We start from the raw sequence: 21,926 nt of genomic DNA on the forward strand, positions 1-21,926 counted from the left end.
CGAAAAAAAAACCCTCAGTGTCTCTGAATTATTATTTTTATATTGTGATATTGGTGAGTGAACATTGAGAGGAATTCTGGGAGTTTTTTAAGCGCTTGATGCCGGATTTGACTGACGTAGTCATGCATCTCGTGGAGTGGGGGTATCGAGTGGTTTGGATCACGGGGTGATACACAAACGACGCTATACGGTTTCTCCAGTCAGTCGCTTGGCAAACGCTCGTGTGGAAGCATCTGTTATCGACATGTCTGAGACATACAAGGTTGGAGATCTCGTATGGTGTGTATCAAAAGCCGATCCAAAAGTGTGCGCTGATCGATCAATTACCGACAAGTGAATTTAATTAATAACAATCTTTCAAAATTCCAGGGCAAAGATGAAGGGTTTCTCACCCTGGCCCGGCCGGGTAAGTCTGAAATTTAACTCCATTGGTTCTTTAACGGTTTTCCCTACTGTTATATTTCAAGTGAGCACTACTGCCGCGCGCCACGCACCAATTTCTCCTCCCGCCATGTCATTTTTGGCGGGATTACTTTCCCCGTGAGGGTCTCGGGCGGGAATTGGTGTATTTCGTGTTGTTTTTTTTCTATGGGGCATTTTTGGTGTTGTTTTCGGTTTGACCTCCCCCGCGGGGGACACCAACACTCCCGTCGCATCGCGGGATTTTCGAATTCAAATTGGCGCCAAGGTATCGGGCGAAATAACCTAAAATATTTAGAAATTTGATGAAGGGGTTGATGTTGTGGAGTGGATTGATTGATTTACATTTATCCTTTGGGTTTAGTCAATCAGGAAGGGTTACATTTTGATGGCCGTGGTTTATGGAGTAATAGGAGGTCATTTTTTTGGAGCGAAAAGTGGAGGGAAAGACGATTTATAATTTTAAAGTAGATCATTTTTTTTATTAGTTTTTATAACAGAATAGCCTGTTATTGTGATTATTCTGAATGAAAAATGATTGTTTACGTCGCCCACAGTGGCTCAATTTTATTATCATGGAGTTACAGTGTATTTGTTTTAATGATCATTATGGAGGAAAAGGTCTGCCTCACATCACTCCAGTGCTTGCTGCACAGACGTCACTTGGTTATTCGGTTGAGGATTACAATTAAATGAGTTTTCTGACTGTTGATGGGATAACGAAAGTAGCTTTCGGTGTTTGTTTACTTCATTGTGAAATTCCTCCCTCATGTGTAGGTCAAATTTTAATTAAATTCCGTCATACGGATCACTCCTATTCTTTTTTATTATGCAATTTTCCCGGGAATTCCCCGGAACTCTTGTGAACGTCTTGAAAATAAATTTTAAATTCCTTTGAACGTTAAATATTCAAGTCCAAACGTCGATTAGACGGACAGGCATTCAACACATATTTGATGTTCATATCCAAAGGTGTCCAACCCGTCAAAGGACTTGAAGAAGCCCTCGCATAGCAAAAAGTCGCCGATTTATTGCATATTCTTCTTCGGCACGAACAACTAGTGAGTATTACCCATCCCTTGACACTACTTCTTCACGCATAAACCAAGAGCCCAATTAAATAGAAAATTCTCTGATTCTCTAGTGGATGGATTGAGGAATCAAATATGAAGTCTTATCGTGAGCACAAGGAGACCTGCATGAAGTTGAACAAGAGCGCCGCTTTCAAAGACGCGATTGAGGCTATAGAGGAATTCATTGCCAAAGGACAGGTAATGATGCGTTTTTAAAATAAATAAAAAAATTCCCAGCCATGATTGTCGATTAATTTCCCCCTCGTCAAATGTTTTTCATCTCCCCAATGTTAATGTTTCGATTTGTGCATCAGGTGTTTGAGGACGGCTTGGATCCGGATTCTCTCTTCGACAGGCTGAAGGAGGAGAGCATAGTTGTTGAGAAGAAGACTCCAAAGATTACGAAGCCTCGTAAGGTACAGTATCAATAACAAGTACCGTTGAAGTGTGGGATAATTATTAAGGGCTGTTTTATTAACTCATGATTGTACCTTTGTCTCTAGGAAACTCCAAAGGCGAAGAGGATGGACACGAGCGTGGAACGTCGTCCAGCTAAGAAGCCACGTCGTGAGTCGAGCGCGAGCAATAGTAATCGCATGGGTAGTCCAAGTCCAACATTGAATCATTCTTCACCATCTCCACCAAGGAAATCAACTTCTACTTTACTCGATAGACCAGCCAATATTGCGAGACCTGTAAGTACAGTTAATCATTTGATTTTTGAAAAATACTTATGGATAAATTAAGGTTGATAATTATCGGCCCAACTGATGACAGTATCGGAGAATAGAATAGTCCAGAAAAATTATTGAATAATATTTATTAGTTTTAAGGAAATAGTTCACGCTTTGGTTGAAGGAATAGTGTTTGAATTTGATTTTAGAATATTTTAAGTTGTTTCTAGTCAAAAATTCTCGAGCTATTAAAGTAAACATGGGTTACTTCGGTTTTTTAATCGGAATCTGATAACTAATCCCTCGAAATTTCAATGGTTCGATCGGGTTTTCCGAACGAGTAATTAGAGGTTTTTCAACTGGAGGTGCTTAGAGTAATTGCCCATGTGGGCTCGAAATTTAGGATTTTGTAGGCTGAATCATGCTTGACGATTATAATCGGAGAAACCCAAACAGTGGTTCTCAATATGGGGAACTAGTGCGCATGCCCCCTATCGAGTGTAGCGGACTACCCGCGTATATCTCAAATAATGTTGACTTTGACCAGTTTCTTCATTGCTCTGGATTATGTTGTTTGTTTGAGTTCATTATGCCAGCTATATAATTATTTAAAATTCCTCCAAATTACCCTATGAATTTTTTTCGCCTCGACATTTATAAATTATTAATTTTTTGCAAGATAAATCCATTCGGTTTTGATAATCACTGATGAAATGACAAGACAATTACTTTTTTCTCAAAGGTAACGCCACCGCTTGACGTAGAAACTCTGTCGCAGACTCTAAAAGAGAAGAACATTCTTCCCTCAAATCTTAAATTCGGATTCCTCGGTCTCGGTATAATGGGCAGTGGAATCGTAAAGAACCTCATCAACAGTGGGCACAGCGTCATCGTCTGGAACAGAACTCAAGAAAAGGTATGTACCACATAAACAGCAATCACTCCCTCAATTCTATCTCTTCAAGTTACCCCTCTTTCTCTCGATACGACACGTCGTCTAGGATATTCGTCTTCAGTGTCGAATAGGAGACCGAACATGCAACGATATATAATTATCGGTGGCCGTAATTTATTGCAACGGGTGTTACATTTTCTATCGTATATTTATTAATATTTACAATGATTAAATGAACTATTTACAATTAACAACTAGATTGGATTATATTGACGTCCAATTCGTTGACAAGTCACAGTCGAGTTGTCGGGGAATCGACAACGAGAATTTCTTTTTCTTTATTGCAATGAAAACAAACTTATTTTTTACGAAATTCAATGGTCTAATCGATCCTATGGAGAAGTGAGGGAAGACAAAATTGCCGGTCGCCAACATGGCGGAGCCACTCTTCACTCTGTCATACTCGTTACACCGATTACGTAATAACACGAGTCGTGCTCGACTTGTTCGTTAACGTCACTGATGACGCTATCTCGGTTGATAGTGGTTAATCGTATTCGTACTCTCCAAAAAAAATAAACTATCCGATAATATTTTTTCAAATTTAATCAATGAAAAATACCAATCGCTAGATCTTTGATTAGAACTATCGTACAACTGAATCTAAATTCGATACGCTCCAATAATAATTTATGGAAACAGCCCCAATTGATCTAAATTCAACTTTATTAATTTCTTGTTTCGTTAAAACCGAGCAAAAATGATGTCTCTCCACTGTGACATCTACACAATTCCTCGAAATTCTCTTTATTATCCGTTCCTTCTATCAGACTACAGGTGAGAGGATAATTCCCTCAATTCATTTGATTTCTACCTAGTGATAATTTAATTCTACTCGCACCCCTAAAAATTCATACACAACTCAAGGGTTGATACTTATGTTTTACTTATGAATATAATCAGACAAGATGATCATGTATAAAAATATTTATGCGGAAGGAAGCATAAGTACCAACTTCCGGGGAATGGAGAGACTGAGAGTGCAACACTCCAGAATTCCAAATATTTCAATCAAGAATCACATCGTACTTGTTCATCCACAATTCTCATTCAACATCAATTGTTAGCATACAAAAAAAAAATTGTTCCTCGAGCAAATCGACAGTCAATAACTCGTACAATCAACAATAACTTGGAAATAACTTAATTATCACGTTCGTATTGTTGTCAATAATACCCAGTAGAGCATTCAATTCTCATGACTCCATTGAATACAGTAGTTCCACATGGTACCTTCAGTTTCAAAATAGCGGAGAGGAAACAAGCACTAGACTGATGAGTATCAACTAGTCGTCGTTAATTGCTGCTCCATTAATTATTGAATCGTCAATTGACAATTTGGCAACATGCGTTCCGATGTACGTTACTAATAATAACCGGCTACAATCGTATTGGCGATAAAAATCCGTTAGTTGGGGAATTCAATAAAAATCTATGAATTTCTTTGTTAAAGTCATCGGAAGACGTATTTTCAGATCTATTGCGCCATTTATCGCAGGACCATAGCCAGAAACTTCATCATCTAGTCCTGTAATTGCCAATCTCAAGTTCACGTGACTTATTCTCAGCGACTGAACGTTGTGTTTTATATTTGCAACATATTTCGGCGTTTTGTTGGCAATTGTCACTATGTGTTACTTCATTAATCATTACCATTCAATCAAAAGTCGCGTTGGACATGAAACTGCTGTTTCTCAAATTCTCCGCGATTAACCAAAAATAACAGTCTACTGAACATAATAACGAGAGCATTCTGAAGTCAGTGGTCTTCATTCAGACAATCGAATCACTCAGGAAATACATGTCTTCAATCTTTATTCTCAATTGACGCCTAGGAATTGGCAGAAATAGCGTAAAATTTACTCTACAATATTCATTCAATTGATGAATGCTAGTGTGAATCCAGGAGTTGATGAATTCCTCGACAATTTTCCAGAATGAATAAGAAAAAAAAAACATAGCAAGTCTCTCGCATTATCCTGGCACACATTGGTTTATTAATCATCTGCTTCTTTCAAATCACTCGTATACAATCGCGTCAGGTACAGCAGTACCTGAGCAGCAGTATCGTGACACAATTATCCTCGAAACATCTATGGAAGGCACATCGCCACACGTTGAACTCGTTCGAAAATTGAAGAGAGATAGAGAGAAAAAAAATGATCACGCCTCATCTCGTATCAATCACAGTATTCGTAAATTATTTAACAATCAATGTTATTTATCACACTTTGAGTTTATTACAGCCGTGTTTCACGTGGCAATTCCGGCATACTTGCTGATGGCCCGAGCAGTCCAAGTACCTCCGGTGTACTTGCCTGCTCTTTCCCAATAAATTCAGCACTGGTGCCACGATAAACCGGTGTATTGACATCAAACCCCTTAGCCACTGGCTCATCACACTGCTCATTATCAGTACGAAACAATGAATTACCCCTGAAGTGTTCGAACGGTGGCGGTGGCCCGTCCTCGATGTAATTAATGTGAATTCCATCGATAAATCCAGGACCGTGTGGACTCGCTGCTGAAAACTCAGTTGGTGTGTAATACTCACTATTGAGATCTTCATTGCTCGCACAGCCGTCCAATCTGTCCAATTTTCTTTTGAAGTAAGTCTCCATTTCGGGACCATTCATGTCTTTTTCATCGAAAACACACGAATCACTCCTACCACACGATCCACTACGACAATTATCGAAATACAGATTTGGCAGATTTTCCAATACTTTGTTCAATGTCTGTTGCTGGTACTTGTAGCTCTCACGCAACCGAAGTACCTGATGTGCACTGAACTTTCGTATTTTGTTACGTTGAAAGACGTAGTTCTCACGCACCCAGTTCAGCTGGCCAGTTGAATAATCACGCACACGTTTCACCTGTTCAATACCACCAAATTTCCATCGTCAAATTCTTTTGCAATTTTTCGATGTAGCTGAAACTAGCGGTTCATTCGACCGTGGGTAATTTAATGTCGGCTGATTTCTCATTGGTGGATTTTTTTTTCCGGATATTAAACCGCGAATCATTAGCTAGTTTCAGCTTGACTTGATTTTTCTTGAGTTGAGGGAAAAAAAATTACGGGGAAAATTGATGGCGACATTACCTGATCGTAGTACTGATCCTTGAGTGTCGTTAGGTGGCTCGTACCATAATCCCTGATGTCCCTAATGTGCCGCATTTGTCCTTCGTAGCTGTCCCTTATCCACTCAACTTGCTGCGCACAATTGTCCTTGATCCTGTGAACTTGCTGGGTGTAATTCTCGCGTAAACGCTCCAGCTGCTGACTCTTGTACTGCTCGATGTTATCAAGCATTTGGTATATTTGTTTAGCACGTGTACCGCGCCTGCAGCAAGAACACCAGCTGCAACAGCCGCATCTGAGACAGTGTTATTAATTTGATTTTTATTCGTTCTTGGTGACATGAGCAATTAGTCGGGGAATTAAAACTCAAACTAGCGGAGCTTTAGCCAACGAACACACTAATCCGGAAAATGTAGAGAATTCACGGTTCATCAACTGGAAATAAATTTAATGTTGATTTAAAGATATATATTTTTAGGCCCACGATAATCTCCGCTAGTGTCAGCTTCATCCCGGGAGAGAATAAAATACTTACCGACTGAATGCATAACGTAGAAACTGTACAAACAGAGTTAGCAATAGAAATATTACAGTACAAGCAGCACCAACAACTATACTGAATATTTTAATTTCATAATAAGTTATAGGATTCATCTTGAGGTAAACGAAGGTAGTCATATTGGCAATTGGATTAACGGCAAAACACTTGTACCGTCCAACATCCTGTCTAAGTAAATGAGTTATGAGAAGTGAGCCATTATCCATCAGTCTAACGTGTCCCATATTCCCTAAATTTCTCATATCCTGAACGCCATGATGAGCTGCATGATCGTGAAAAGCATCGGGGAATGATGGATCCGGATTCCAATGGAATATCTCCAATTGGGGTGTTACCCAGGTCAACGATGGGGCTGGATTGCCATTGAATTCGCACTCCAGCAATACTGAACTATTCAAACGATGCAATACCTCGGTATTGGTGACATGGGTTAAGAATGGGGCTGTACAGTTTAAGTAACGTAGAGCCTGGATGGTGTCAACAGTCTCAGTTTGTCCACAACTCAATCCAGATTCAAATGCAGTTCTGTGTGCGTGACTCTCGGCCCACTTAACGAACCAAAACATTCGGCAATCACATGCCCATGGATTTCCCTGTAGATGAAGATGCTCTAGGCGTTTAAGATGAGCCAGTGATGCTGGTAAAAATGTTAAATCGTTGTTGCGAAGATTTAAATTACGGAGTTCAGACAAATGATTCAGGGTTTTGGATTCAATGCCACGAAGAGGACTGTCGGATATCGTGAGATTCTCAAGCTTTGAAAGGCCAATTAAATCATCATTCCTGAGTACTTCTATTCTCGTATTGTCCAGTACCAGTGATCGTAACTCGGGGACTGGTCTCCAAACATCTCTCGGTAATTTCGTCAGTCTTGTACCACCAAGATTCACGTGTACGAGATTAGTGAGGCCCTGGAATGCTATATTGGATAAATTAGCAATGGGATTGCCGGATATGTCTAGATCCTCGAGTTGTGATAATTCTGAGAAGAAGCTCCTTGGAAGTATATCAATGTCATTGCTCGATACATCAAGATGCTGGAGTTTTTTTAATCCTGAGAATAAACGACTAGGCAACTTGGTGAGACGATTCGAGGACAACCGAAGACTGAGTAATTCACGATTTGGCTTGAATGTGTGATCCGGCAATGATACAATACGATTACCAGTAAGGTCAAGATGTATTAAGGATTTAACAACGACAAATGCTTGATAAGGAAGAACAGCTATTTGATTGTGCGCCAGTAGGAGTATCTCCAATGATTCTAATCCCTGAATAGCTGATCTGGGGAGGCTTGTCAACGAATTGCCCGTTAAATTGAGGTATCTCAGACGATTTAATGGACCTAATACGTCCTCTGGCAATGTTGCAATACGATTGTCACCTAGATCCAGGTGTTCTAATAATGGAGTTGATAGAAAAACTCCTGGCTCTATTCTCTCTATTCCACTTGATCGCCATACAAGCCACTCTAGAAAATCTGATGACTCCAGTGCAGCCACTGATAGTTCTGCTGCCCTGACATTTGTCAGTACAACATTTTTTGCATTTTGTGGTAGACCGAGGCCTAAAAAACTCCTTCCTATGCAGTAAAAATTCTCCCCGTCGCACTGACATCCCGCTGGGCACACGACAATCTCTGTACACGTTGCACAATTTATTATCACGAGGATTATCGGTATTACCAGCATCAGAGGCGATTGGCAATATCTCTGAATAATGGACACACGGATTTTCATTACTGGTATTTGATAATTTATATCGTAATGATGATCTCGAGCCACCTCCCATCTCCTGTGGCTCTGAGGCCGTACTCTCCGTAGAGCCTTTGTTCTCTCGTTTATAATTTCAACAATAAGCCCCTGTTAACCGCCAACAAAATCAATCAGTCTCTGTTTGTTTCACTCATTTAATCGCGATTATCACGAAAAACGGAAGGGGACAGAGTGAGGGGAAGGGACGGGGGATAGTTAACCGTTGGCGAAATATCCAAACGCTCTTCCAGTCAACCTATTGACAAATTCATGGCTCCACTCTGATGTCATAATTAACGGTGGTTAAACGATTGTTAATAAATATAGAGGCTATTGCTAGTGGTGATCATTTAATCTCGTGTGCTACTCTGGATTGAAAAATTCTATTCGAATTTTCCCGCTCACGTTAAAACAACTTTCCTCACTGATGAATGCGTGTCACATGACATGATAGCAGCTGAATTTTCTTCAACATAAAACAGTTGCCATATTTCACATGACGCACTCAATACACAACGTTCACCAGACAAAAACTGACTGAAGCAATGGTTTCGGAGCTCCTCGTGGCCTACCAGCGGTGAACAGCTATCTGGCAACGTTGGAAACGTACGACGGGGGGACTCCTGGTGGCTTTGCGCATGGCAACCCTGTGGGAATGCTATCCCTACCCTGGTGCTTTTTTTTTTTTATTACTGTAGGCCAACTGAGAGACCCGCTGTTGTGCGGAACGAAAAGCAAGAAGGACGAGAAAGATCGACCAGGGGAACCCACGCAGGCCTGGGAGACTGAATTCCCTCGGCTTTGCTCTGCATGTCTCTCTCTAATCGAGGGCTTTAACCATCTCCCTCGGTGGCTGAAACTCCGAAAAATCGTCCACGAAATTCTTCAACAGAGAACTGGATGAAGAGTGCGCAGCTCCAAGGGACATAGAGCCTTACTCCATTGGAGAGATTTTTATTTGTTTCTCCTGGAGATGTGCACTGTTCCGAATGTTTATTTATATTTCATATCTGCGATACAATTATGACGCGCACGTCCGCCATTTCTCAGCAGTGAAATCGTTACGGTGGAATGGAGTTAATGAGTGTAGGTTGCTCCATAATTATTACCATATTTTATGGGGTAATTAAGGGTGTTGTTAAAATTTTGATTTTAGTGAGATAGCCCGAAGGGGATAATATGCTCATCCGAAAAGCAAAGCATACCACCGACAACTTCATTCTGTCCATTAGCTATTTATTTTCATTATTTACTATCTTTTCATCACAAATAGACTTTAATCCTCGGCGATTAAGTCTTCATTGTCAAAGCAAATGTCTAGAGACGCACAAATGGTTTTTATGATAGAGATTGAATTGTTCTGATGTCGCAGTGAGACATTGCTGCTTGGGAGAATGTGAAGGAATTTTATCACATTTATCAGAAGAATTAATCAAGATTTAATGATTATAGTTTACATTATCTTCTGTTTAACCTATCGCGACAGAGCTCGACTAAAAAATTAACTCGATTTTAAATCTTCATCCTCAAGTCCAGGGCTAGTGTCAATATTTAGAGGTGCCAATACCCTCGGCTATTCATCCCTCGACGTCGTCAGCACTTCTGTCCTCCCATTGTTATTCGAACAATGACTTGAAACGGAATTGTTGGAAACAATTGCCATTGTCAAATGGTCTTTGATGATTTTCCCAAAAGAAGAGAGTCAAGACCTTCAACTCCCCCAGTCACCTCATTTTTTTAATGTTTGTCAAATCTATTAATACCCTGGCAGAGAGGAAATACTTGAAATACAAATTGTAAAGTGTGACACGAAATCGCGGAGGATTTTTTTTCTTTGATTTCTTTCTTCGAAATCCGCTATTTCTGGGTGGGCTTGTAGGTTTTCTCAGTCAGTATCACTGCGTGGTAAATTGATAATTCAAGTAGGAAACGTATAGGTAGCCGATGTGCGAGGTCACTCGCTTCTATTTCATGCAAAAGGTCAGCTTCAAAATTTACGGTACCTGTTTCTTGCAAATAAATATCGAACTTCCTACGCGAAAAAAAATGTTTCCATTGACCAATAAAGTGAGTGTATACTCTTTATTGGGTCCACGTTTAACATCTAACTATTGCCTTGTTTGTTACTGCAACTCATTCTTATTAACAAACTCATAAAACATGACATCGTAATAATTCCAAGGCACGAATGCACATTATTTCATTTTTTATTTTACATTATCTTGAATGTTTCCAAGTTTATTATTTTACATATTAATTCAGTGGTGAATATTTTCAGTCGCGATGCACGAGGAATTCACAACTCGATATGAACCGTGAAAAATACGCATGTTTGTTTAAACGAACGATTATCGTCTTGTTATCGCATACGTGGCAGCCATGTCACGACAATAATAACATGCACACGAGCGCCGTTCAAACACGAGATATACTCCTTCTCACCTTACCACTTATCTCAGTAATCCTCTTTTTATTTCTATCCTTGAAGAGCTCCTTCCGCATATCCCCGAAGGATTTTTATTACCCTCGGAAGTTCTCTGTTGCAAGAGCACGAGATTTCATATTCTCGAGTCATAAAAATACCGAGGATAACATCTCTAGCAGGAGAAACTCAAAGAACTTTAAACATTTAACGTACGATAAAATGCTACTTATTTTGAGAAGTTCAGGGACTTGGAGAAAAAAAAGGGAGACTTGTGAATGGATTGAATGGTCGCATTCACTCGGAACATTCATCCCCAATCGTTGGGGGATGACGATAAATCGTGATTGAGACTTTAGGTCTTTTCAAGGATCTTTCGATGCGCTGGTGTAGTCGTAAGACAAAAGCTTATCTCGGTATTTCCCGAGGAAGCCGGAGAGCTGTTTCAAATGCATCCGACTATTCGTACTTGGTATGTTGGGTCACGTCTGGGATATCGACGCAGCTTTCGTTGGTCATGGTCAGGGAAAAACTTTGTATGTGTGCAGTGGAATTATCTGTTTCATTCCAATGAATGCATTTGAACTGAATATCAATGCAGTTTGATAAATTGTTGTACAGGACGTCCGACATTGTTCTCCAATAGTTTTAAATGAATATAAGAATTAATTCCCCCCCTATAGTTTCGCAAGCACAAAGTTCTGCGACAAATGCACATATTCATCCAAAATTATTTCATCGCACTATTTCTGCACTTCCGTTGATACTCATCACGTCTCGACAATTCTAGAAATGTTTAAAAATAATCAAAACCGATGTTTATTTGCAATGAACAGCCGAGTGTTCCCAGACGTGCTATAAAAATTTCGTAGAGTGGGAGAAAAGAGGACTCATGCGTTGAAAGGAAATAAAAGAGTGCATAAAGGGCGGATGGGGTGGGTGGTGGAGGAGGAGGAGGGTGCCGCGGTCATGAGCGGTTGCCTTCGGATCAGCTGGGCTGTGCGCAGTGTTGCCATTCCTCGGTTGACAGCGCACAGGGGTAACCAGCTGCGATCAATATACCTCGGCACTGGCAACACCGATCCTGAGGGGGAATCAAATGGAGACTCGCCTGGTACGAATGCCTTGCACTGTCTTCTCTTGCTCTCTCTCCAGTATTTCCTCACTCTTAACTTTTCTTGGATTTTTTTTCCCTCCCATTCGGAGTTCCTCCGGGGGCTTTATTCTCACTCACGTCGAGTACCATATGCTCTCTCGCGCCATTCATACTTCATTTATTACAAGAGAATTTATTTAACCTTTGAGGTCTTCCCTTGGATCCAGCGTTCTTAGATGAGTTGGATTTTATCTGTCGTGAGAATTCATTTCATGCGGGAAACAATATTACTTCCGGGGGATTTCTGCACGTGGGGATGTGTGGGTGAGCTGGGGAGGGATTATGGAAAAACATGAGGTTGTACACACGTCGGACACAATCGCTCACGTCGAGCATAATGGGGATTAATATAAAACAGTTTCGAAAAGGGCAGGTCACATTTATCGCGATAAGAATTTTGTATTTATAATTTCGGATTAATGAAGAACGATTTATCTTTAGAGGGTTTGATTTTACAGGTTTATGTATTCGTTGCAATCCATAAAATTTATTTATTTTTTATTTAAAACTCTCCATAAATAATTTTCATATACGTCACCACTTCCAAGTATTATCTTCTGCCGGAGAAAATTAATTTGCTCGGGATCTTTCATAATTAGACAATGTGAACAGAAATGAATTAGATTACCCAGGTGAATACCGAGGTCAAATTCCCGCGGTTATACGAAGGTCGCGAGAATGGCCCCGGATTGGTTGTAACACCTCGTGAGTAACCCCCGCCCCTGGGATTTATCGATTCATCCGCGTATCGAATAACAATAATGCGATAATAAAAATAACCCAAATGACTATTAATCATTGTGTAATCGACACATTTGTCCAGCGAACTGCAATTTCTATTCGACGAAACTTGTGTTGATTAATTCATTCCCTGCATAAAGGAAGTAATTAAGCAACGGTATCCTCTTGAATTAATTAAGAGCGAAAAGAGGACACGAATCACTTGAAATTAATTCAAAGAACTTTTCGTCACAGCAAGTTGTTCTCCATAAATACTCGAGATCTCGGGCTGATATAGCCGGTTTTTGAGAGTGTGTTAGTACAATTGCTAAGTATAAATGCAGCCGGGCATTAACCCATGACAATGAAAGATGAATAAAAAAAGAGAGAAAACAATGTTCAACTTCCGGTGGATATAGAACGTTAGTGCCATTGCTGAGGGCTCGATGAAAATACTTGTGATGGACACGAGGTCGATAGAATATTCTACTTCCGGCATCAGGTTCATTGTTCTTATCAGTACGCCTACTATTTACCCTGATAAGAGTAGTATAAATTAATTATCTTAGTGGAGTTCAGGTGGGCTTGATGTTGAAATTTTCAACAGAATTGTTGCCCTGAGTGGTACTTTCACTTATGAACAATCAATGAGGTATTAATTAGAAGCGATTGTGCAATGGAAATGGGAATTAATCGAGGGAGATTCACTCGCTTCATCCTAGTGAATTTATTAGAGAGGTTTTTTGTTCGACGTCAGCCACTGCGTACATTATTCATGACTATTCATGATAAATTATTAAAATATCGGAATATAATGAGGCTGAGCTCTCATGAATTTCAGAGATTCAATCTACATAGAACTTCTAGGAAAATTCCAGCTCATATTATATTTGGATGTCGTATTCAGGGCATTTTTAAGTATCGATTGGTTTTTTTTTTCAGTGTCAGCCATTTTTTATAGACCACGCTATGCCTTCATCAGGCAGATTGGCTGGATTATTTTGGAAGAATCCCCTCAAGAACAAGCAAGAAATATCCACCAGTTCAAGGTCCTAGGTCATGAGTTCCACGTGTCGTTTGCACGCATGTGCGCAAAGTGCTCCACTTTTCGTTGATTGCTATTGTCTCCCGATTTTCCCAAGAAGCCCACAGACCTTTCAACAATAGTGGGAATCCTTTTAGTCCAACACAACGGACAGGGGGTCAATAAATCATCCTGAGAAGCTTCCGCAATTGATGCAATATTGACGTGAGAATTTTCTTCGTCTTTTTTTTTATTCATATCATGAAGCAAGGATTGGGACCAATGTATTTTCCTTTCTTCCTTGAGCCGAAAGCAATTGTTAATTGAAAGGCAGCTCGGTAGGTTGAGGCCAGCCGGTGCGGTCTGGTTAGTCCCCGGGTGTTCTTAAGCCCGTTCTGTATTCCCATACAAAAAGGTAACTTTTTCACCGCCCGGCAACTGCAGACGTGGCAACGGCGCCTGCTATCGGACACCCGTCCAAATGCCCCCGTGTGCATCCGTCTAGAGGATATAAACCCGCCGCCATTTACCACTAAACGTCCAAATGCTGGCTCTTTTTATTTTTCCATTCATTGCGGTTATCGTGGAGAGAACCCAGACCGTTTTTTTATATTTTCCTTCACCTGGAGCTTCCATTATTTTTAATTCTATCACCAGTGGACTTTTAGATGATATCTACGACTCAAATTTTTCTTATCAATTCTTTCGGACACATTGGACAATTATTTTTCCTCTGCTACGAGGACAAATTACCCAATGTAACTCGAAAACCCCAGATGCCAACGATTTTGCATGCTCTGGAGCCCTCATCCAATTACCCGAGAATTCATTCATCATCGGAATGATCAATCCAATTGGCGTTGGTGCATCTAAACCCTCGAGTATCGTGCAGTTTATCCTCCTCGGTACATTCTAATTTCCGTTTGCTGGGAGTGCCGGGATCGGGAGAAAGATAATAAAACAGTAGTTTCATCATGATTGCATAATACACCAAGTCGATGTTGAAAATTGGTTTCAAGTAATGCTCTTGGGGATTCATGGTAGCATTAAACATGATGGCAAGGTGTTTCATGGAATCATGGCGTCGATTGGAGCATGAGGCGTTCGGAAATATTCCGCCCAACTCCAGAGTATTTATTGCACCAGCCACTGGGCGTTTCCGAATCGGCGTCTGTCCTTTACTTTTTTTTTCTCGAAAAATTGAGGATGTGTGAGCAATGGCGGATGATGACAGGATGTTGAGGATATTGGGAAAGGCGTTGGGTGTGATGGCGTCGGTTGATGATGTGGCGAAAGCGCCTGTAACGGCGTCATGTAGCTACGTGATGAGTTCAGTGAGGCCAATGGCGTGGGGATTCCTCGGGGGAACGCCATCTGTTATTCCCTTGGTGAAATACTTTATCATTCTCTGCTTGTCTGCTAGATGGTGCTGGATACTCCGAAGGGCGGGAGACTATTTGAAATTGTTTTAACATATTGCCTTAACGGGAGCAGAGATTAATTGAGGGATTTTATGTGTTCCAGTGCCAAGACTTTGTGAAAGCTGGTGCAGAGCAGGGATTGACCCCGTCAGACGTTGTTCTGGCTGCAGACATCACGTTTTCGTGCGTCGCAGATCCTCAAGCAGCTAAAGACGTAAGTACCACTCGTTGCTGTCGTAAAAACTGAAGCCTTTACCGCTTCACCCAAAGAAATGTCTCGAAAGAATAAGCAATTAATCTTTTATGTTGATTGACAGATGGTCTTTGGTAACTGCGGAGTCCTAACAGAAATATCCCCGGAGAAGGGTTACGTAGAGATGACGGGAATTGATGCCGAGACCTCCCAAGACATTGCGGAGGCGATAAACACAAAAGGTGGAAGGTACCTCGAGGCTCAGGTCCAGGGGAGCAAAACTCACGCCCAGGAGGGAACACTGGTAATTTTAGCTGCTGGTGACAGATCATTGTTCGACGAATGTCAGTCCTGCTTCGAAGCAATGGGAAAGAATAGTTTTTACCTTGGTGAAGTTGGAAATGCCTCCAAGATGAATCTTGTTCTTCAATTGATGGCTGGGGTCACGCTTGCTGGGCTGGCTGAGAGCATGGCACTTGCTGATCGTGCAGGACTGCAGCAGAAAGATGTTCTCGAGGTGTTGGAGCTGACCTCGCTAGCCTGTCCCGCTATTTTGGATAAAGGAAGAGGTAATAGCCGCCACTTCGTTGATAACTTTATTCTCTGTGATAAAGAGACTAATTGAAAATATTTCATGTGTAATTTTATGTTAATCCTGACGATATTGATGTTTCAGCAATAATCGAAGGTGGTTTTCCAACTCAATTACCACTTCAACATATGCAGAAGGACTTGAGATTGTCCCTGGGTATGTCGGATCAACTCGAGCAACCATTACCCTTAGCAGCAGCTGCTAATGAAGTATATAAACACGCTAAACGTCTTGGATACGGTGAACACGATGCATCAGCTGTTTATATTCGAGCCAGGTTCTAACCAGGGGTTTAATCCATCGGGGCTATTTGCTATAACCGTATTTATTGCAATACCCAAATTGTTCCTCCCCTCGAGGCAGATTAAAATGAGTAAAACACGTTGTGGATTGACTTTAGAAGGATTATTCGAATGTATGTGCAGACAGTGAAATTCGATACGAGCCCTTTGTAAAGGTATTTGGAGAATTGCTTCGAGAGGGTTAACAATGGCACAACAATGTGAAATGCATAACATTTTCCTGTTTTCTTTAATTTCTTTTTTAATGAACTTATTTTTTTCCATTTTTGTTAGTAAATATATAGAATTTGATAAATTTGTAAAGCGAAATTGCGAACGATCGGAGAGTTGACCAATCAATTGAGAAATTTAAAGAATTTTATCGGTCTATTTTGTTTTTCTGTTTTAAAGGGAGTGATAAGAGGCTCGTTCCTGATGTTTTTTTCTATCTCACGAGTGCAGCCTACCAGTGTAGACATATATTTCTCTCTCAGTTAATCGTCTATTCAATGAATGAACTAACCATTTTCCAATTTTTCTTTTCCTGAAACTCTTGCGTTTTTTATTGCCTTTAGTAAAATAATTGACTTGAAATATCGAGAACTATTGAGAATGTGCCTTAGGATGTCACTCGATTGAGGAAAACAATATATAAATTTATCGCCAATAGGGAAAAATAATTTCGTCATAAATTAATCGTCCTCTGGGACCTATTGCTGTCTCTAATTTTCTTATAATCCGACCTTGTCATTATTGGGAGACATAGGGGATCAAAATGATGGGAGATTGATGAATTATCTGATGCAATGACTTGTTTAAATATGCCAGTGGGACCAGATGGAGCTTTTTTGCTTAAAAAGTGTATGAGATGATAAATTCTGGAACAAATCACATTTCAATGAAATATGGAACAAAATAACGTAATTGCATTAATCAACTGACGTGTTAACGAGGTATTCGTGATGATCCACTTGAAAATTTTGCTAATCAATTTAATGATTTGATAAGACCTGTAATTGACATTTTATTAGCATAATTGATGATTTAATAAAGGAATAATTGAAATCAATATTTCAAATGTGTCGTAGTAATTGTGGAAATGGAATTTTCCATAATTTTGTCATCTCCATCATCTCTTCTTGTATTTTCGTTAAATCATACAACCGCCGATCGTTGAGCAATTTCACACCAAAAACCAGGGATAATTCACTCTAGCCATGACTATTGTGAGAGGAGATGAATTCGAAAGTGACTTGAACTTTTTTCCCTCTCTCTCTTTAATTTCTCCAATAATAATATTGCGTGTCTAGCTAACATTCGAGATTTGATTTTTCTGAGAATATTTGCGCGGCTATTTTCATTAAAATCCTCCGCCTCTCACCGGAAGAATGGACGGAAAATTAAATAAAATGAATGGGCCATTTCCGGTCTGATAGAGAAGACAGAGCAAAAATCAATTTCAGGGAAGGGAGAAATATTTTACGATTAGAACAATTATCATTTCAGTTGAATAAATACTTGTCAACTATTTTATTCAGAGTAATATTTTATATTCTTATTGCAATAATATCCCCCAGTGGTTGAACAAGTACACTCATGAACTAGATTCATTGAATTGTAAAATCAATTTTTGCATAATTATTTTAGCTACTGCATATGCAGTCAATGAATGAAATTAATTACTGTCCTGCTATTGGGCTATACGAGCATTGACGACTCATAAGTAATTTTACATTATTTTTACTTCCTCGAAAAATAATAGGCAATGAAAAAATACATGGGAATATAGAAAAAAAGGATTGTCAAACAACAATTTGATTATCGGAATATAACGCAATAGAATACTGAAATAAGAATGAAAAAACATATTATTGTATTTGTGGAGTATGAGGATTTCATGAGAGGAAGGTGAGAGATATATATATATTATAAGATAATGAAAATCGTGAATATCATATGAGAAGTATGTGTGCAGAGGATGCAGTGTTCAAGGGATAGTTTTTTTTTATTATGGGATATCTTCGAAAATTTGGATTCCATCGCTGGAGTAGAATAAAAAAAATATGGAAAATCGTATTTTCATGGGTAGATGATGGCAATTTATTTGAACTACCGATTGGAATGGAGTGAAATTTGTCGAGGGATCCCTCTCTTCAGTTCTATATTTACAATAAAGGATTTTTTTAATTGTAGAAATATCTATTAAATTTACATAATCATCAGAATCATTGTGTGGCTTTTTAATTCAGGGCAAAGAGATCAATCCAATATTTTCTTATCCAACCCGTCTTGTTTATTAGTTTATGAAGAATATTTACGTTTTACGAGAAAGCACTGAATTTTTCGGAAAAATTTCCCAAATCTCCAAGATTAGTAACCACGTCATTATGCTTCATGAGGCCATTCGTTTTACTTTCCCAAGGCCGTTCCTAATTCAATAATTAGATGACCCCGCGATACAAACGATCATTAATCAAGTAACGAAGCAGAACAACGAATGTTTAAACGTATCATCCTTTTCTACCCAGAATATTCCAATTTTTTCCCTGTTATCTTCAAGAACCCAACATTATTCTCGAATCGAAAAACACTCTCAATATTGCCAAGGCCATTTCCCCCTCGCAATTAAGTGAATCCATCCGAAGAAATCAACAGCTTAAAAATTACAAATTAATCTCCACTATTAACCCACCACTTCCTGTTTCTCTATCTCATTCTAGTCCTCAAAGTTTCTGTGAGTGCGACGAATGGAGAGAAGGGATTGGGTGAAAAACACCATAGCATTAAAATGAAAAACATGTCTTTAAAAAGTTTGTAAGGGGTCACCCAGGGGGATGGGGATGGGGAAGGTGGGGAGGGGGAGAGAGTAAGTTGCACTTACCGAGACGCCTTTTGGGTGGGAAAAACGAGTGACGAAGTGGCTGAGACGGACGGCAGAGGGAGGAAGGGGGGATTCCGAAGTAGCAGTTGATGTGAGTAGTGGGAGTAGACGAAGTGGACACAACACAATCACGAGGGATACCGATACTGTACCCCGCACGCCTGTTGACAGTTTGTTGGCGGATAAGCCTTCGCACCATTCCGTGAATCTTACATATCTGACTGGATTTCCTAGTGCCTCAGGTTCATCCGATAAATCTGGTAATTACAAAATCCTCCATTATCTCTGAATAACCTCAATGACACCTGTAATTGTATTAAAAGTAACCGAAACTAGCGAAAACAGTGGAAATGGACGGTGCAAAAGCCAATCGAAATTTTTGTTTTAAAAAATACGTTTGTCGCTGCATGTGTGTGTGTGTGGATGTGTTTGTGTTTATCATCGACGATTCCCGGCTGATTTCGGTGACGCCGGTCTGTAGTGAGTCGTTTTCAAAACTCAAAATAGAACATTGAGGAATACCACGAAATTTTTATCGGGCTGGGGAATCGGAGAAAAAGAAAAGAGGCGACCGATGGCCGGTAAGAGGAGAAAAAAACCGAAAAAAGAAGGGGAAATTAAAAAGTCTGAGAGAAGGCGAATAGGCACGCTGAATTCCGGAGCGTTTTCTTTCGGAGAAGTGGAACAACTTACGGTACCATTATTTTCCAGGCGTTTCGAGTGCGTTTGAGGCTCAAGACTAACGTCGGCCCTGCCACTCATCGGTCTCTCTTCCTATTTATTTCATTATTATTATTTATTTCTTTCTTGCTTAATTCGCCCCTGGGGCTTCGACATTGGCAATTGTACGTGCAAGATACACAACATTTGCGTATGTCTGTGCTGCGGTGGAGTGAGGGAGAGGAGGGAGTGGGGGAAGCCCGATGTGTCGTCAGACGTTTTCTGGGGAGAAGAGAAATGAAAAATAAATGAGCGAAGAAGAGTGAAGTGCCGTGGGGTGAGGGGCGAGGGAGGCTGGAGGGGAGAGCGATCGAAGTGGGCGAAGGGGTAGGGATCGTTGCCACCTAGCGGACTGCCACCGTGCCCCGGCTTATCGTCCGATCGTGAATCCCGCTCAACGTAACGTCCTTGACGCCGAGACTCCACCAATGCTCTTACTTTCTGGCTTTTCACCGCTCGCTACATGTGACAAAATTATTTTTTAATGAGGGCATTTTCACCTGGCCTTTGTTATCCCCATCGTGTGAGTAATCTTCCGGTTTTTTTCTCCATTTTTTTTTCTCCCGCGTTTTTCTGTTTAATTGGCGTCATCGGCGAGGGGGAGGGAGGGGGCGCCCCTGTTTGTCTCACTCCTTTATGGCTTAGTCGTTCGGTTGCGAAACAAGAGGGACGCCAAGGGGACGCGCACGAAAAGGGGAACATTTTCCTGACGCTTTGCAAGTAATTTACCTAATAAAATTGAGTTTGGTAATTATGTTAACACTGTTGGTGTAGTTTAATGTGACATAGAGGCTTGTTATGTTCATTTCAACTGAACGAGTGTGGAATTTTTAACGGTAGAAATTTTTCCTGGCTTTCGACATGTGCTATTGCAATAATCGAATGTCGTGTTGCACCATAAAAATAGACAATTGGAGATATAATAGTACGGAAAAATCGGCGTGACGTTTTCACGTAATCAATTAGCTGCATTCCCTGCTCACTCTCGTGTTCACAGTTCCGTCTTTCACGTGACCCAGTTGTGAAGACAAAAAGCCAAAAATTTTCCCTTCTGCCGCGGGGTTAACGACTCTAGAGGATATATTTTTGAGTGGAGAGAAAAATGAGGCCCGAAAATAGTCTTCGAACCCTTCGTCTTCGGCTTGCGAAGAGATTGTTCCTGTACTAGTGTCGACTTTTAGTACTCAAGCCACAGGTTAGTCTTTGAGAAGAGAAAGATGGCGAGAAAAAGTGAAAATAAATTCCCTCTTATTGTGGGATAATCGCTGTCTCCCTCTCTTTCTCTGCTCCTGGAAATATTGACAGTATTTCCAGTTTTTTCCTGATTTTGTCATTACCACCTCGATAAATTGAACAAAGGAAACGTTATCTCCAACAACAACAATCCACACCGCTCGTCATATAATATAAATATTCATACGGCTATTGAGACATAAAAAAATAGATAAATTCAGACCAACCTCGGTTTTACACCTTTATAATCATGAAATCCGGCTTTGCTGCTTGGAGATTAGTTAAAACCCACGCCTCCGCCCAAGGGTTAACCATTCACTAATGTCTCTATTTTAGATGTACAAGCATTCTTCACTTTTTAAATATTTTTCTTCATTATTCTATCGGAAAATCCCACGTAATCGTGGAGTCATATTCAGTTATTAAATGTGTTGTGAAATCTCATTATCGTAAGAATTCGTTGATATTTCCCCGCTAATTTGCATTTGCATGTTTATATAAATAAATAATTACTCATTCACTTAGTGAGAAGTGATAACGACTCTATGAAGGAAGGGCAAGGCAATCTTGATATTTTTCCTCAAAATATTTCCTCAAAAAATCATTGTTTACGAATTTTTAATGAAAGAGATTTTAATTCTCAACGGAGTGAATAATAATATCGGGTCTTAAATGAAATGCCACTACTTCTCGCAGTTTCACCACTTAATTACAGAATTTTAATTCAATGATTTGACATTTCAGAGTTGTTTCGTCGTTTCCCCAC

The 21,926-nt window shown here is 40.1% G+C and overlaps 3 protein-coding genes across 10 annotated transcripts in view; 2 read left to right on the forward strand and 1 right to left on the reverse strand.

The window, feature by feature from the left end:
* The first annotated feature begins 147 nt into the window (after positions 1-147).
* Positions 148-18,551, forward strand: LOC135167931 (cytokine-like nuclear factor N-PAC). Its single transcript, XM_064131661.1, has 10 exons — positions 148-279; positions 370-406; positions 1,393-1,481; positions 1,565-1,691; positions 1,808-1,909; positions 1,997-2,188; positions 2,910-3,083; positions 15,364-15,474; positions 15,578-16,022; positions 16,130-18,551. Exons 1-10 carry the CDS (start codon positions 245-247, stop codon positions 16,327-16,329), a joined length of 1,512 nt encoding a protein of 503 aa, XP_063987731.1. The 5' UTR covers positions 148-244; the 3' UTR covers positions 16,330-18,551.
* On the reverse strand, positions 3,252-9,113 carry LOC135167921 (leucine-rich repeat and immunoglobulin-like domain-containing nogo receptor-interacting protein 3). The gene is made up of 3 exons (XM_064131647.1): positions 6,740-9,113; positions 6,226-6,499; positions 3,252-5,998 (listed from the first exon to the last, which is right to left on the reverse strand). Exons 1-3 carry the CDS (start codon positions 8,500-8,502, stop codon positions 5,363-5,365), a joined length of 2,673 nt encoding a protein of 890 aa, XP_063987717.1. The 5' UTR covers positions 8,503-9,113; the 3' UTR covers positions 3,252-5,362.
* A 767-nt stretch (positions 18,552-19,318) lies between the features above and the next one.
* LOC135167914 (AF4/FMR2 family member lilli) overlaps positions 19,319-21,926 on the forward strand; it is a 76,395-nt gene continuing 73,787 nt past the window's right edge. For 7 of the 8 annotated variants that reach the window (XR_010299946.1, XM_064131613.1, XM_064131617.1 and 4 more), the window contains exon 1: positions 19,319-19,467. The gene's annotated coding sequence lies outside the window, so the exon portion shown is untranslated. Of the gene's footprint in view, positions 19,468-20,959; positions 21,123-21,926 lie in introns of those variants that run through there. The other variant, XM_064131614.1, reaches the window with a different exon arrangement.

Source organism: Diachasmimorpha longicaudata, chromosome 12, assembly GCF_034640455.1.
Source record: "Diachasmimorpha longicaudata isolate KC_UGA_2023 chromosome 12, iyDiaLong2, whole genome shotgun sequence".
NCBI lineage: Eukaryota > Metazoa > Arthropoda > Insecta > Hymenoptera > Braconidae > Diachasmimorpha > Diachasmimorpha longicaudata.

What these genes read in the sequence shown, in the direction of transcription:
- LOC135167931 (XM_064131661.1), top strand. Translation starts at nt 245, where the DNA reads ATGTCTGAGACATACAAGGTTGGAGATCTCGTATG. An exon ending in AAGGTTGGAGATCTCGTATG is followed by an intron (nt 280 to 369) that starts GTGTGTATCAAA and finishes TCAAAATTCCAG; the next exon opens with GGCAAAGATGAAGGGTTTCT. An exon ending in AGATTACGAAGCCTCGTAAG is followed by an intron (nt 1,910 to 1,996) that starts GTACAGTATCAA and finishes CTTTGTCTCTAG; the next exon opens with GAAACTCCAAAGGCGAAGAG.
- LOC135167921 (XM_064131647.1), bottom strand. Translation starts at nt 8,502, where the DNA reads ATGAAAATCCGTGTGTCCATTATTCAGAGATATTGCCAATCGCCTCTG. An exon ending in CTACGTTATGCATTCAGTCG is followed by an intron (nt 6,500 to 6,739) that starts GTAAGTATTTTA and finishes ACACTGTCTCAG; the next exon opens with ATGCGGCTGTTGCAGCTGGT. An exon ending in AGGATCAGTACTACGATCAG is followed by an intron (nt 5,999 to 6,225) that starts GTAATGTCGCCA and finishes GGTATTGAACAG; the next exon opens with GTGAAACGTGTGCGTGATTA.